The sequence below is a fragment of the Clytia hemisphaerica genome, unplaced genomic scaffold (genome assembly GCF_902728285.1).
Source record: "Clytia hemisphaerica strain Z4C2 unplaced genomic scaffold, Clytia hemisphaerica genome assembly, whole genome shotgun sequence".
NCBI lineage: Eukaryota > Metazoa > Cnidaria > Hydrozoa > Leptothecata > Clytiidae > Clytia > Clytia hemisphaerica.
In genome coordinates, this window is record NW_027103372.1 from 334,939 (window position 1) to 348,034 (window position 13,096).

Genomic DNA, 13,096 nt, shown 5'->3' on the forward strand with positions numbered 1-13,096 from the left:
GCTAGAGAATTCAGGCAAATATATCATCTTTTCTGGAAATAAGAATTTCTAAAATCAATGAGTCGGTATCCAGTTTTGAGCGAACTGGGAACAACAGAGCGCGAAAATATTAGTTTCACTTTCGATTTCATCGTTCAACATTTTCATTTTTTTTTCAAAGAAAGTCAATGGAAGTGAATACCAGTGAATATACCAAGTTTAGATTTGAAAAGACTGTCAAAGCAGTAGTATTGGTAAGTTAAGTTCATGCTTGTATCTAATTTAAGCACTGTCTTGCCTGAATTTATTCTGAGACTCAATAATTAGATTAGGCCAGACCCGATCGATAACACGACCCTGCCTGGACCAGTCGGTTGGCAGACGATATCATCCACCAGGATGCAAGTGAAGTTTTTCAATCTACGGACCTAGACGGGGGTTCGGTTATTATCAGTTAGGGTTAGGGTTGGAGCTCGAGAGTCACAATATAAGGCCGAAGGCCTTCTTAGGGGCATCCGTACCCTGTGACCTAACTTAGGATCCCGTAGGGATCCTTGTAGGGGCACCGGTAGGGTTGGGAGCTTTCTTAATAAAGGTCTGTAAATTACACACTATAAGTATTTGTGAATGACAGTATTCTGCCGTGTCTCGTTGGCGCTAGCGGTTAGGCATTGGGTTTGTAAACCAAGGTTGCTTGTATTTGGTGGTTCGAGCCGGGGTCGGAGACCTGTTTCACCGGTACGGGCAAATTTCAGAAAAATACTTAGAAAACAGTTAGAAACACTAGAGAAAGTCAGAAAATCAGGATAGAAGATAGGAAAGTAGAAAATAGGGGTAAAATAAGAGAGGATGCATCCTGGTGCGGTGGATGATATCGTTTGCCAACCGGACCAGTCGGGTGTTTAAGATAAAAACTGCAATTATTGCTCTTTTCGGAAATTATTGCCGAAAACAGCAATTTTTTTAACGATGAAATGCTGAATCAGCAGAAAAATAAAGAAGTAAATAAATGAATGTACGTGAATGAATGAACGTACATTGTACGGTGGGAAGTGCGTACATCCATGCGTACATCCACCGGGCAATCGTACGGTGGCAATTCCGTGTATGGTGGGATTCTGTACGGTGGTGTTTTACGGTGTTTTCGATCTAGCCTAAAATACCACCGGACTCCACCGCGTAATGTACGGCGGTGTCCAGGGTGTCGTGATCGATATCAATCAAACTTGTCGAACCAATCGAACAATCGAACTAATCGAACTCCATCGAACAATTAAATTTAGATTAAAAAAATTAATCGAACACTCACAATTTTTGAAGCAACAGCAGTTCGATTAGTTCGGTCAGTAAAAAGTTCGATTAGTTCGATGATATTAAAATCCTCTATCTTCCCGCCCTCGCTTGCAAAATCTTTGTCCTGGTACGCGATTGCCAATTTCGACAGTTCCCGGACTTAACAGCTTGATGTTTATTGTACCCGGATATTTGTCTATCCGGAAAAAAAGTCCCTAGCCCCTCTGTTGCGATTTCGCGCGCGGCCGAGTGGCGGAATACTACGCCCGCCCCAACAAACCGCCCAGTCTGGAATTCATGCACAGTACGCCAAATATATTCGGCGTGAGAATGTCCTCAATTGGGTGTAACCTTCTTGATCCTCAAAATATCTTCGGCGTGGCTTTTGCACATAGTTCGGAAGGGGGTCACTACCCCCCCTACCCTAGAGCTACCCCCCCCTACCCTAGGTTCTTCCCCCTTTTAAAATTTGATGCTACCCCCCTCAAAATTTTAAAATCCTACAAAAGAAAATAGAACACACTGCATTGCGAAAAAAATAGAATCATTTTGAATCGAATGTTTCAAACATACTAAACAATTAATAAAGAAGACGTTGCATTGTAAATTAAAAATAAAACTTCTAATTTGGGAAAACACAAAAAAAAACATACCACTGACATTACCCCCCCTTTCTAGATGAACCCCCCCCTTTCTAAAAAAACTTCCCCCTTTCTAGAAAAAATTCTCTTACCCCCCGGCTTTCTGAGATTTTCTGAACATCGCTACCCCCCCCCTTTATAAAGGGGGGGGTGCGAACTATGTTGCATGGATTCCACACAGGCAAACCGCTTCTTCTGGCGCTAAAAGGATACAGAAAAAGTATGGAATCCGTTATCGGAAGTAATTTCCCGATTTACATTCCGAATTTTGCTTTGAAAAGAAGCTAATATACGGTGGCGGAGCAGCACAAACTTGTCGAACAAAATTGGTTTATCGAACAACTGATCGAACCGAAACCCATTGATCGAACTTGATCGAACACTCACAATCTTTTAAAAAATCTTAGAGTTCGATTAATTTATTTAATCGAACTGGGTAATATTCGATTGTGTTCGATTGCGTTCGAGCAATGTTCGATTGATAGTTGAGTTGACTATGTTCGATTGGTTCGATTGATTGTCAATTACATTGAATTAATGTTTGATTACGATTATGTTCAATGAGTTTGATTACGATTAAATCAAATTAGATCACTCTGTTAGAGCTTTTTAGCGTGGGCGGCCGGTACCAAAGCAAATAAAATCTAATACACAATTGAATCAATCGAACGTAATCGAATACAATTGAACGTAATCGAAGCAATCAAACAGTAAATCCTGGGTAATATTCGATTGCGATTCGATTGCGTTCGACAATCGAATTGCAATTATTCGATTGCGTTCAATTGCGTTGGATTGATTTGGCGTTCGATTCGTTCGATTGACACCATCTGGCCATTTGTTTCAGCACCAGCAGCCCTCTGTCCTGACCTGGCTGATGCCTGGCATGCAAAGCAGAGCAGGCAATTAGTACAAGTTATTAGTACAATTAGTACAATTGTGTGCGTACTTGGCACACAAGAAGTCAGGGTTATCTCTCTCTTATTTGATCACAATCTAGAAAACAACATCTGCTTTTGGTTTGAATTTGGTCCTATGGACATTTTTTAGAAGACAGACAGGGGGTCAGGGGCATCTGTGATCTGAGGTGTCTGCTTTAAAAGTAGTACTGTGCACAATTTTATGTGTCTTATATATGCTCCTGGATTTTTCTAGTAGACAGTAGGTATTGAAAACCTGTCTTTGCATTTATTTATGATGTATAATAGGTCAAACTATGAGTCCATATTGAGAATCAAAAACAAAATAGTACCCTGAGATCGGGTAACTTGCATCAGTGGGGCAAACATGCATAGCCCTCAAATAAATGGATCTGCGTAGTTCATTTGTTTTGAAATTTTGCTGCTTTGATTGGTCAGTCAATTGATGGCTATGCAAGTTTCCCTCCACTGATGCAAGTTACCCGACTTCAAGGTATACCATGACACTCAAAGTAAATGGGAGAATGTATGTCTTTGCAGGTGTAGAACCTACCGTGAGTGGTCCTAAATCTGACAGCCCTGCCTAAATCTGACCCCAGAAATAATTGCTATGAAAAAAAACCTATGTTCAGAGCGCATTTTTCCAATGTTTCTAGTGCTGACCGACTGCCTAGGTTCAGAGCGCACTTTTTCGACAATTTTAGTGCCGACCGACCGTCCAACTCACTTTTTGGGGCTGGAAATGAAACGAACACAACTTATATGTGATTGACGCCTAAGAAGCAATTAATGTTTTAGTTCAATTGGTTCAGTGCATCAAATCTCTCAGTTTAGTTGACACTTTGGTATCTTCATTGCGTCACAGCGAAAGGCTTGTTTTTATTCTAGTTTGTATCTTTGAAAGACCCCATCAGATTTAGGCAGGGCAGTAGTAGTAGTAAGTAAGTAGTAAGTATTTATTTATTTACCATTTAACACTACAGAAAAGATACAAGTGATGATATGCACAAAAAATATATGGAAGGAGACCGCCTTATAGTCTAGCTAATCAAAAAGATGCGGCCACCTAAGTACAGATTGCGTTTATAACACATTGTAAATTAGTTTAAAATGTTCAATCAAATAAGGTGAGATCATATTCAAAGAGTGCTCGATAAAACCAACCAGGAATAGAGCTTCTTTAATCAAAAATATATTTTAAAAATGTTTATATATTTTTAATAATTTTGTTATGTAATGAAAAATAAATTAAAAGAAAGGGCTGTTGGATTTAGGACCACTCACGGTACCTAAGTGTCTCAGCACATCTATCTCACTACCATGATAAGCTAGATCAACAGGACCTTCCCAATCTAAATTTTGGAACTATTATCTTACTGACAAACAATATTGGAAGTCAAGAGACATGTCTTTTCATAAGTTACAGCTCAAAATGGAAACATTGCTAAAAATGGTGCAAAAAAGCCATTTCTTGTACATTTGGTTTAATAGTGTCCCTCAGTAGTATTCTCTGTAGAGTCTTTTAGTTTTCATATGTCTCTTGAGTCTTCTTTTGTTTAGTGTCCCCTTTGTTATGGTTGTAGTGACCTACCCTGCAAAAGCCTCTTAGTTGCAAGCTTGGCAGAGAGTGTAGACATCTTTCATGAAGATAAAGAAATAGTTGTAAGAACTAAACCTTACCTTGTCAATTATTTGTGTCACTCCCTGTTTGTTGAACCCCAAGCAATATCGACTAAGTGGGTACTACAATGGTCAAGAGAAAAAAATATTCTTAAAATCATCTGGAGTAATTACGGTATAGATCATGTTCAAAAATAGTGTGACATTTAGTGAACTCAAAAATTGAAAAAAATATAGTATTTCTTGAATACCTTGGGGAATATTTCAGATATAACGTTGAAATTTTATATTATGATCGGTATTTACACAAAAAAACATATTTTGATGAAAAAAATGCTAAAATGAGTAAAATGTGTGGCTCCAGGTCCAAATATGTCCAAATAAGTGTTTTGTCAGCCACCTCAAAGGAGGAAATGGTTTGTTTGAAAATGACACTTGAATCGGTAACTAGAGGTATCATATTATCTCAAAACAGATAAAAGAGCAACATTCTGAGACTGGTTGGTTTTGTAGGCCACCAGTGTTGTCAGCCACATAAACGACTCATAGCTTATCTTGAAATATCTTGTAACCCAGTAAGCCACTTAATTTCGCTCCAAAACAATTGGAAAGGTTAATCATTCTACTTATCCTTGGTGAAAAAATAAACTGTTAGCCACCAAAAATACTCATTTTATTAACATAATTATCAGCCACTTTGAAAATGTCACAAAACAGGCCTTTATTTTTGAACACGATCTATAGTTAAAATAAAGGGGTAAATACAGGACACCCCCAAAAACGGTGTTATTATTATAATAAATTTGAATTCAGATGAAGATGGTTTTGGAGATTCTAGCTGCTAGAAAATGTCTAGTTAGATTGTTCTAACATTATACCTTTGATGTTTCAACAACAGTTTCATCTAGATTGCTCTATATATACAAATATTACCGATAGAAATTTTTATTACCCCCAAATGGGAAAAAAGCTGGGGTAAAAGTGGGACACTGTCATTAATTTTGTTGAAAGTCCTTTAATGATTAGCATTTTGATTTGAAGTCATCAAATAGATGCAAAACCTCAAATATCATGATCTTTTGGAAAGCTATCTGGATTTTTCAATAACTTTTGTGACTCCCCAAGCGATTTTATGTATGTACTCTTAGGTTCCAAATAAACGGCCCCCCCCCGCTTGTTAATTTTTCGAAAATTTTCCAGCCCCCCGGACCTTATTAGGACCCCCCCGTTTATTAATCTCTAAGAATATTTTCAGCTGTCAAAGAGAAGGCCCCTTATTTTGCTCTAAATAGCTTGATTTTAGCCTATTTTTACCTTATTTTTGGGTTTCAGAAATACAATTTCCAACCCCCCCGGCAATTAGGCCCTCCCCCGTCTATTAAAATCTAGAAAATTTTCCAACCCCCCCGTTTATTCGAACCCCCCCGTTTATTTGGAACCTAAGAGTACATGAAAAGCCGATCAGCCCAAAGACCGTACTTTCTTTTATCGGTCCGTGACCGGGTTTTTCCGCCCCTAGGCCGTTCGTGCCATATTAAAGGCCGTTGAAAGTCCGCTACAGAAAGCGTCCAAATCGGCCAAGTTACCAGTTTGCTGTTTTTGCTGGCCGCTTTTAATCTGTTTTCGTTTGCCGCCTTTATGTATGACTGCAAAAAGTTTTATTATCTGGTGTCTTTACTTTTTATTGACGGTCGAGAATGTCAAGAATATTGACATTCGAATGTTTATCATAACATTCGAATGTTTAACATAACATTCGAATGTTTATCATAACATTCGAATCTCTTCAAAACGTTCGAATAAAGACAAAAAACATTCGAAATTTTAAAGAATGTTGTGGCTAGACTTTTTTTAAATCAAAACAAAAAGAAAGAAGAAGAAAAAAGTTTGAAAAGCAGTGATGCGTTTTATCTTTTTTGTTTATATACAGTGGGACTTTTAAAAAACCAGTTATTGTTAGCTACAAAGTGAGATTAATTTACTTTGTTGAGTAAATAGACTGAGCACTTTCGTCAAAGACATAGAACAAAGGTAAGATAGTTAATTTTTATTCTATATTGTTTTGGTTAGGAGGAAAGAAGACTGTAAGCAAATGGTATAGAAAATAAAGAACAAAGTTGGTAAAATAGAAGAGGGTTAAACAGGCGGGTCAAACTGAAGTAGGGGTCGCTTAAAGTTTCGAAGGTCACATGAACTATCGAGAATATAAAGGAGGTCAAAGAGAGACAGGGGTGCCTTTCTGTTACGAGAGAAATCAAAATTTGAGGAGGTCACAAAGGTCAAATTGAGACAGGGGCATGTGCTTAGTCAGAGAGGAGACACAATAATTATAGAAGAGGTCAAACTGAGGCAGGGGTGTCTTTTTTTACGAGGAAAATACAGTTAGAGGAAGTCGTATTGGGGCAGGGAGTCTTTTCGTTAAAACGAAAGAGTAAAATCAAAATGAAGACCACAAAGCAAAGGCAAGGAACGGCCTTACTTCAGAACTTATTACAGTTGTCTAATTTTATTAAAAGGTAACATAATTCAGGTCTTTAATTTATCTTTATGAATGAAAGCAAGAAAGAAAGAAAGGAAGAACTCAGAAAAAGGTGGTAAATCCCTGGGGAAAAACTTTTGGATATTGTTTGTCAATTAAGCTTCCAAAAAGTTTATTTTGTTTCTTTCGTTGCCGGCAAACTCATTGACCGCTCTTTTTACCGGCCTTTAGCCCGATCGGCAGCGACTGGCCGCTTAGAAAGCCGCTTCAAAGTGAAACGAGAGTGGTCGATCCACAGCCGATAGAAAAAGAGGTTGGGATCAGTAAAAGTAAAATCTAGGCTGCTAAAAAGCCGCTTTTCTACCGCTTTTTGGCCGATCGGTCTGGGTCGGTCTTTTCAGGTACTTAAAATCGCTTGGGGAGTCACATCTTATCTGTCCCAGATTTTCCCAAGGGTGTCCCTTAATTACCCCAAAATGCGGGGTATTTAAGGGACACCTTTAAAATAAATTTTAGGAACATCTACTGAATTTCAAGGAAAAGTATTAGATCTTGTATATAAAGGTCATACTTTTTTCAGAGTAATGCCCAAATAATTTGTCCCGTTTAAATCGTCCCGTAATTACCCCAGATGACTATATTTTAAGTTTTATATACATTCAGACCAGATTGCTAGAAAATTTAACATTGTTCCAATAAACTATAAGCCTTGCAACTGAAGCTCCAATCAAACCTCAACTACAAATATTATAATTTACAATAAACAGTTGCTTTATGTTTTAAAGTGTACAATGGGTTCTATCCCAAACGATGTTGCAATATCAGAAGATCTAGCAGAAAAGCTCAACTTTAATCATATTGGTACCCAACAACAGGTTAATTTATTGATTATATTCTCATTTGACATTCTTAGAAATGATCAATTAGTCTAAACTATACAGTAAGTTGGTTTAATAACAACACCCCCAGCTCAGCTAATTCCTTCACACTTTCTTAGAAATAGGGATAGTTGGAAGGTAGAGATTTGCTAGCATGTCAAACATGAAAAGATTTTTCTATACAAAGACCTTCATGCTAGGTACTCCTTGTTGGTATGGTTACTCAAAATCCTTCCAAATTTTGGATAAATTTTTCATATTTAGCTTTTTTATTTTTTAAGAGATGCTGAGAGGTGAGAGATTTTCTTTGAACGATTTACTTATTTTGACCTAAGGCAAGTACTTTTTTATTTTCTGGTTTACGGACATTTGGAGATGATCTTTTGGAGCGGAGGATGGAAAAAAAATAAAGATAAAATTGTTGTTTTCAAACTTTAATGTTGGAGAAAATAAAATGTGTTTTGAGGAAACTTACATACACAGCAGAAAATCAAAGAAAGTTTTTCAGCTGGAAAATTGGGGTTGGTCTAAAAAGCAGGGTAGCCAATGGGGTAGCCAATTGGGCTAGGTTATGGGGTACCTCTTTTTGCCTAAACTTTTGAAATCTGAAACCTGTTTTCATGCGGAAATAACTATACAACATCTTGTTAATGATTCCATGTAATAAAATTTAAGATTCCTTTCGAAGTTCAGCTACAATAGCCTTTTTTCCAAAGGTACTGAACTTTGTTACTTCTCAAGAGACCAGGCGTCTTCCTTCTTGGCTTCGTTTGAAAATTTACAGACCCGAATCAAAAATATATACAAAACAGTTTTTAATATTTTAGATTTAGAATTTATGTTATTTCCGTGAAGCTGTAATTCGATGATAATAGCTTTGGAATTGCCTTTGGGCCATATGATCTCTAATCTTGTCATATCTTAACAATCCTTTGTTATTGAATCTATTGTTTAATTTATATCATGTTTAGATGTTTCAAAAAATTAATTCCTTTCAAATTTTTTTAATGTGGCAGCTTATAATAGGTACAAAAAGTCTTTTGAAATAGCTCTATTATAATGAAGCTCTATTTCTTACTCCTCGTGCATTAACACGTGGTAATTTATATCTTTGTTTATCTTTGTAATCATACATGATCAATCTAAGTATCAATCAGATTCGTGCTCCCTGGTCTGTAAAATATTTAGGTACCCCACAACCTAGCCCAATTGGCTACCCCAATTGGCTACCCTGCTTTTTAGACCAACCCGGAAAATTGTGTTGAGCGCCATTGGAGGAAGCATATTGGGAAAAAGAGATAACTGTTTTTATACCCTTTTATCTTCCTTTCCTGCTCTTATAAAATGAAGTTTTCTAAAATAAATCCATTTCATGGCAGATTAAACAGAATCGGAAGTGCAAAAATAAATAAAATTTCTATGAATTTCAATTTTATTTTAATTTTATTTTTGCAAAAAAAACGTCGGCAATTCCGTAAACCAGAAAATTAAAAAGTAATTGCCTAATTGATAATGAACATACATTTTTCAGAAGGTTTTTATTACTTATAATTATTTTGTTACAGATTTTGAGAAAGTTTTACAATGATGTTGTGAAATTTTCAAAGAAAATCGGAGCCCCGCTGTCCCCTGTTACAGGAAAGGTAAAGATTTTGTTTCTAGTAAATATTATTTGTAATACTGGTATTTTTGATTTTATCCACTTTCAGTCTCATCTTTTATCTAGCAAACCAAAGGTCAAGATTCCCAATAAAAGAACTACTTAAAATTTATTAGCTGCTTTAAAAAATGTTTTCATTTTCAGGAATGTCAGTCGTTACATATCTTGCTCACCCTTATGGGTAATGAAAACCTTAATATTGGAAAGATCTGCAGTGGCTTGTTACTTGATTTGGTCTATCAAAATGTCCTCTCACCAGCAGTTTTAATCTCATCAGCAATGACTTTAAGTGCATTAAGCAAGTAAGATTAAACCAATTCAAGTATTAGATAATAAAATCCTATTTTCAATGTTTGAATCTATGTTTTTTATATCAGGAAAATGAGCTGGAATTTTTCAAACTTTAATTATTGTTTGGCTCCAGTTTAATCCTTTGACCATTTTCCCCTTTTTACATCTAGGCCAATCAAAAACTTCATCGGAGAGATTTTGATGATTCTTCTACAAGAAAAAAACAGGTCAGTTCGATTTTGATAATTATTTGATACCAACCAGCCCAAAACCACAGTGTTGCATACTGCCTATTTTGTTTCGTCTTCAGATTTACTTTGACTTTGAGACATAATTTAATAATATTCATTTGGTAAATTGTTAGCTTTTAGAGACAAATCTTTTTAAAATTCGTTGAAGCTAAGAATATGAAGCTGTTTTAGCAAATCGTCAGAAATCGTGCAAAAGCAATGCAAAATATTTACTTGTTCCATCAATAATGTAGAACATCTGCTTCAAATCTTATTCACCATTTCTAATGTCCAAGTGTTCTAAAATGGTCTTCATAACCATGCTATTTTGTTTTAATGAGTGTTTTAACAACTGCAGTGTTTCTGCAAGCTCTCTTTTCATAACGTTGAGACTCAATTTAAATATCGTTAATCTGGCTTTAAAAACATAGATCTATGAATTCATTTTCAAACTTTTTCTTTTTTAGTATGACCACACTTACAACATTGACAAGGATATTTTCTAATCAAGCCATCAACACAACTGCTTTTTTTGATGAAATTCAGAAGTTTATTATTGACACCTTAGAAAAATCCCATTCGACAAGGTGGTATGTTATGATTATGTGTGAAATACTTTTGGATCCAATTTTTTATGGATTTATATATTGTTTAATTCTTTACTTTTCAAAAACATTGCAAGGGAATTGAATACCATTCTCTAATGCTGGGTGTGGGAAGGTCTACCAGACAATGTACTATCAGGATGGTTCTGAGACTCACATGAACAAAAACCTGGAGAGCAATGATTCTTTCCTTGACAATGAAGGAAAATTGAAACTCTAAATTACTGTAAAATGGAACTGGGCATGTAAAGATAAGTCTTCCAAGGCCTTTAAGATTACAAGGTAGTAAATAATGATTAATTGAATTATATTTTAAAACTTGCAGTTATAAATTTAGCTATATGTCATTGTGTAATTGTGATTGCCTAGATTTATTTCCTAGTCAACTTCCACTTTTTAGGAAGGTTACTTTTTCTTATAAGTAATTTTGTATCATTGTAAAGACTATTAATTGTATTGTATATAAATTGATATGCCTTATTTGTAACTTTTACTGTTTAGTGACGTTGAAAGAGTGCTAAATGCATTGCAACCATTCTTTGTTTACGTTGTATCAAAGCCTCAACACTGCATGAACTTCACTTTGATGCTTCTCCAAACAGAATCCATCATCCAGTTAAAAAGAAAATCAAAACCCATTGTATTCAAAATACTTCTTAATTGTTTGAACGATAAGGTACACACTCAGTCAAATGAAAATTATTTAGATATATAATTGTGTTTACAAGCTTTTTGATGTTGCATTTCAAATTTGACAAAAGCTTGCTTTATTGATCTGTCCGAGGTGAATTTTCGTGAGCACTAGAATCAATTTACTCTTCTATTTTTGAAATAACTGGAAATAAACTTTTCAAATAAACAACTCTTCAAACAGCAGGTTTTGAAGCCATACATTTATTTGGGAAAACCTTGGACTATAACTTCAAGTTTATCAATTTCTTGAAATATTTTTCTCTTTATTTTCAAAACTAGATAAATTGTAAGGTGATTTCAACAGAATATTTGAAAGTCACTGTTCATATGGCAATATGGTATTTGGACCAAAAAATCAAAGGTAAGCTATTATTTTGAAGTAAATCTCTTCATTACTATTTCTTATCAACACACAGAAAAGTCTTCCGAATTTCTAAATGTATTGGTTTCAGTATTAATAATATTTCCATGACATTAATTTTACATTTCAACAAAATTGGTATTATTTTTTTTCATTTTAAAGGTCCAGAGCTTGGGGAAATGTTGATCAGTGTCCTTCTCTCGATGCTATGGAACTGTGTGAAAACAAACCAATCAAACCATTTGGAGCAATCTTTGAATCTTCTCAAGATATTAATCCAATCTCAGGTAGTGATTTTTGAAATTGCCTCTATATTTCTGCTGCTGGTACCAGGTTGCAATCAAACGAGGAGACGATTCCTGGCAACGAAAGCATTGTTATTTTCTTTCTCTTCCAATCATAATTTACGTTTACTATCTTGCACTTATTCAGATACTTTCTATGTTTATTTATATCTGTTATCTTTTTGATTGCAGCCTCTCCCACTGCATTTGAAGAAGAATGTAATCATAGCATGCAGTTTGTTATTGACTGATGTTTTTGGTGATGATGCAAAACTATCTCTCCTTGAGATTGGTAAGAACTTATTCCTTTTGTTGAACAGAAGTCAATATAAGATGACAAAGTTTTAAATAAATGGCCTTTGGACCACGGAAGCTAATCTCATTTGGTTTCACACAACAGTCGTCGATAATGATATTTATTGCCAGATTTTGAATGTAACATTGAAGAAAAACAAAGGTAATTTTGCAATCTTAGCAGTTGGACCTCAATATCATGTATTGAAAAAACTCCACACCAAATCATAAAATGTCAGACGTTTCTTATGTTTCAGCCCTGTTAACATTAACCTGCTACTCTAAACTAGCTTATTCGATTTATAGTTCTGTCAGTTTTACCTGACCTTCTCCAAAGCGATGACCTACACCACAGCCAACAGTGTGGCCTGATGTTGATGCTGCCATTACTCCAAATACTTTCCGATAATGAAACGAAACAGCCCAAATTAAAATCATTGGCGTCAAATATTTTGATTAATGTTGAAAATCTAGCAAGCGTGGAATATTCAAAGGTAAGGTTTAATGTAGACTAGAGTCTACTTCTGGCTGAACTTTGCTTTTTGATATTTTTTTATGACGCTGAGTCCAGTGAAGTAAACTAGGAGCGTTTGGCGAGGTCGCCATTCTGAAAAAGAAAAAATCCAAATAACAAAAAAACTACTTGGAGTTGAAAGATGTAATCAAAAATGAAAAACAAACATCAATAACAGGTTTGCAATCCCTTATTCTCAAATAAAAACATTGCTTCGTACTGTTAAGCAAAAGCATATTACCATATACTACCGGGCCACTTAATCGCGCCATCCAGTCTATCAAAAAGCTTTAAGTGGACCCCGGTCTAGGTTTAATGGTGTTACCTATTCAACTAAGTTTGAGTTCATCGATA

The 13,096-nt window shown here is 35.5% G+C and overlaps 1 protein-coding gene across 4 annotated transcripts in view; it reads left to right on the forward strand.

Annotated features, from left to right (window-relative positions):
- Window positions 1-163: 163 nt before the first annotated feature.
- The window catches only part of LOC136823432 (focadhesin-like), a 56,864-nt gene continuing 43,931 nt past the window's right edge, over window positions 164-13,096 (forward strand). The window contains exons 1-11 of one of the 4 annotated variants that reach the window (XM_067079616.1): window positions 164-233; window positions 7,718-7,807; window positions 9,376-9,453; window positions 9,615-9,772; window positions 9,932-9,988; window positions 10,459-10,581; window positions 11,098-11,272; window positions 11,569-11,650; window positions 11,813-11,937; window positions 12,127-12,226; window positions 12,535-12,722. In XM_067079616.1, the coding sequence (XP_066935717.1) occupies window positions 168-233; window positions 7,718-7,807; window positions 9,376-9,453; window positions 9,615-9,772; window positions 9,932-9,988; window positions 10,459-10,581; window positions 11,098-11,272; window positions 11,569-11,650; window positions 11,813-11,937; window positions 12,127-12,226; window positions 12,535-12,722 (1,242 nt within the window). In that variant the 5' untranslated portion in view covers window positions 164-167. The remainder of the gene's footprint in view (window positions 234-7,717; window positions 7,808-9,375; window positions 9,454-9,614; window positions 9,773-9,931; window positions 9,989-10,458; window positions 10,582-11,097; window positions 11,273-11,568; window positions 11,651-11,812; window positions 11,938-12,126; window positions 12,227-12,534; window positions 12,723-13,096) is intronic. The other 3 variants (XM_067079634.1, XM_067079625.1, XM_067079642.1) reach the window with 3 other exon arrangements.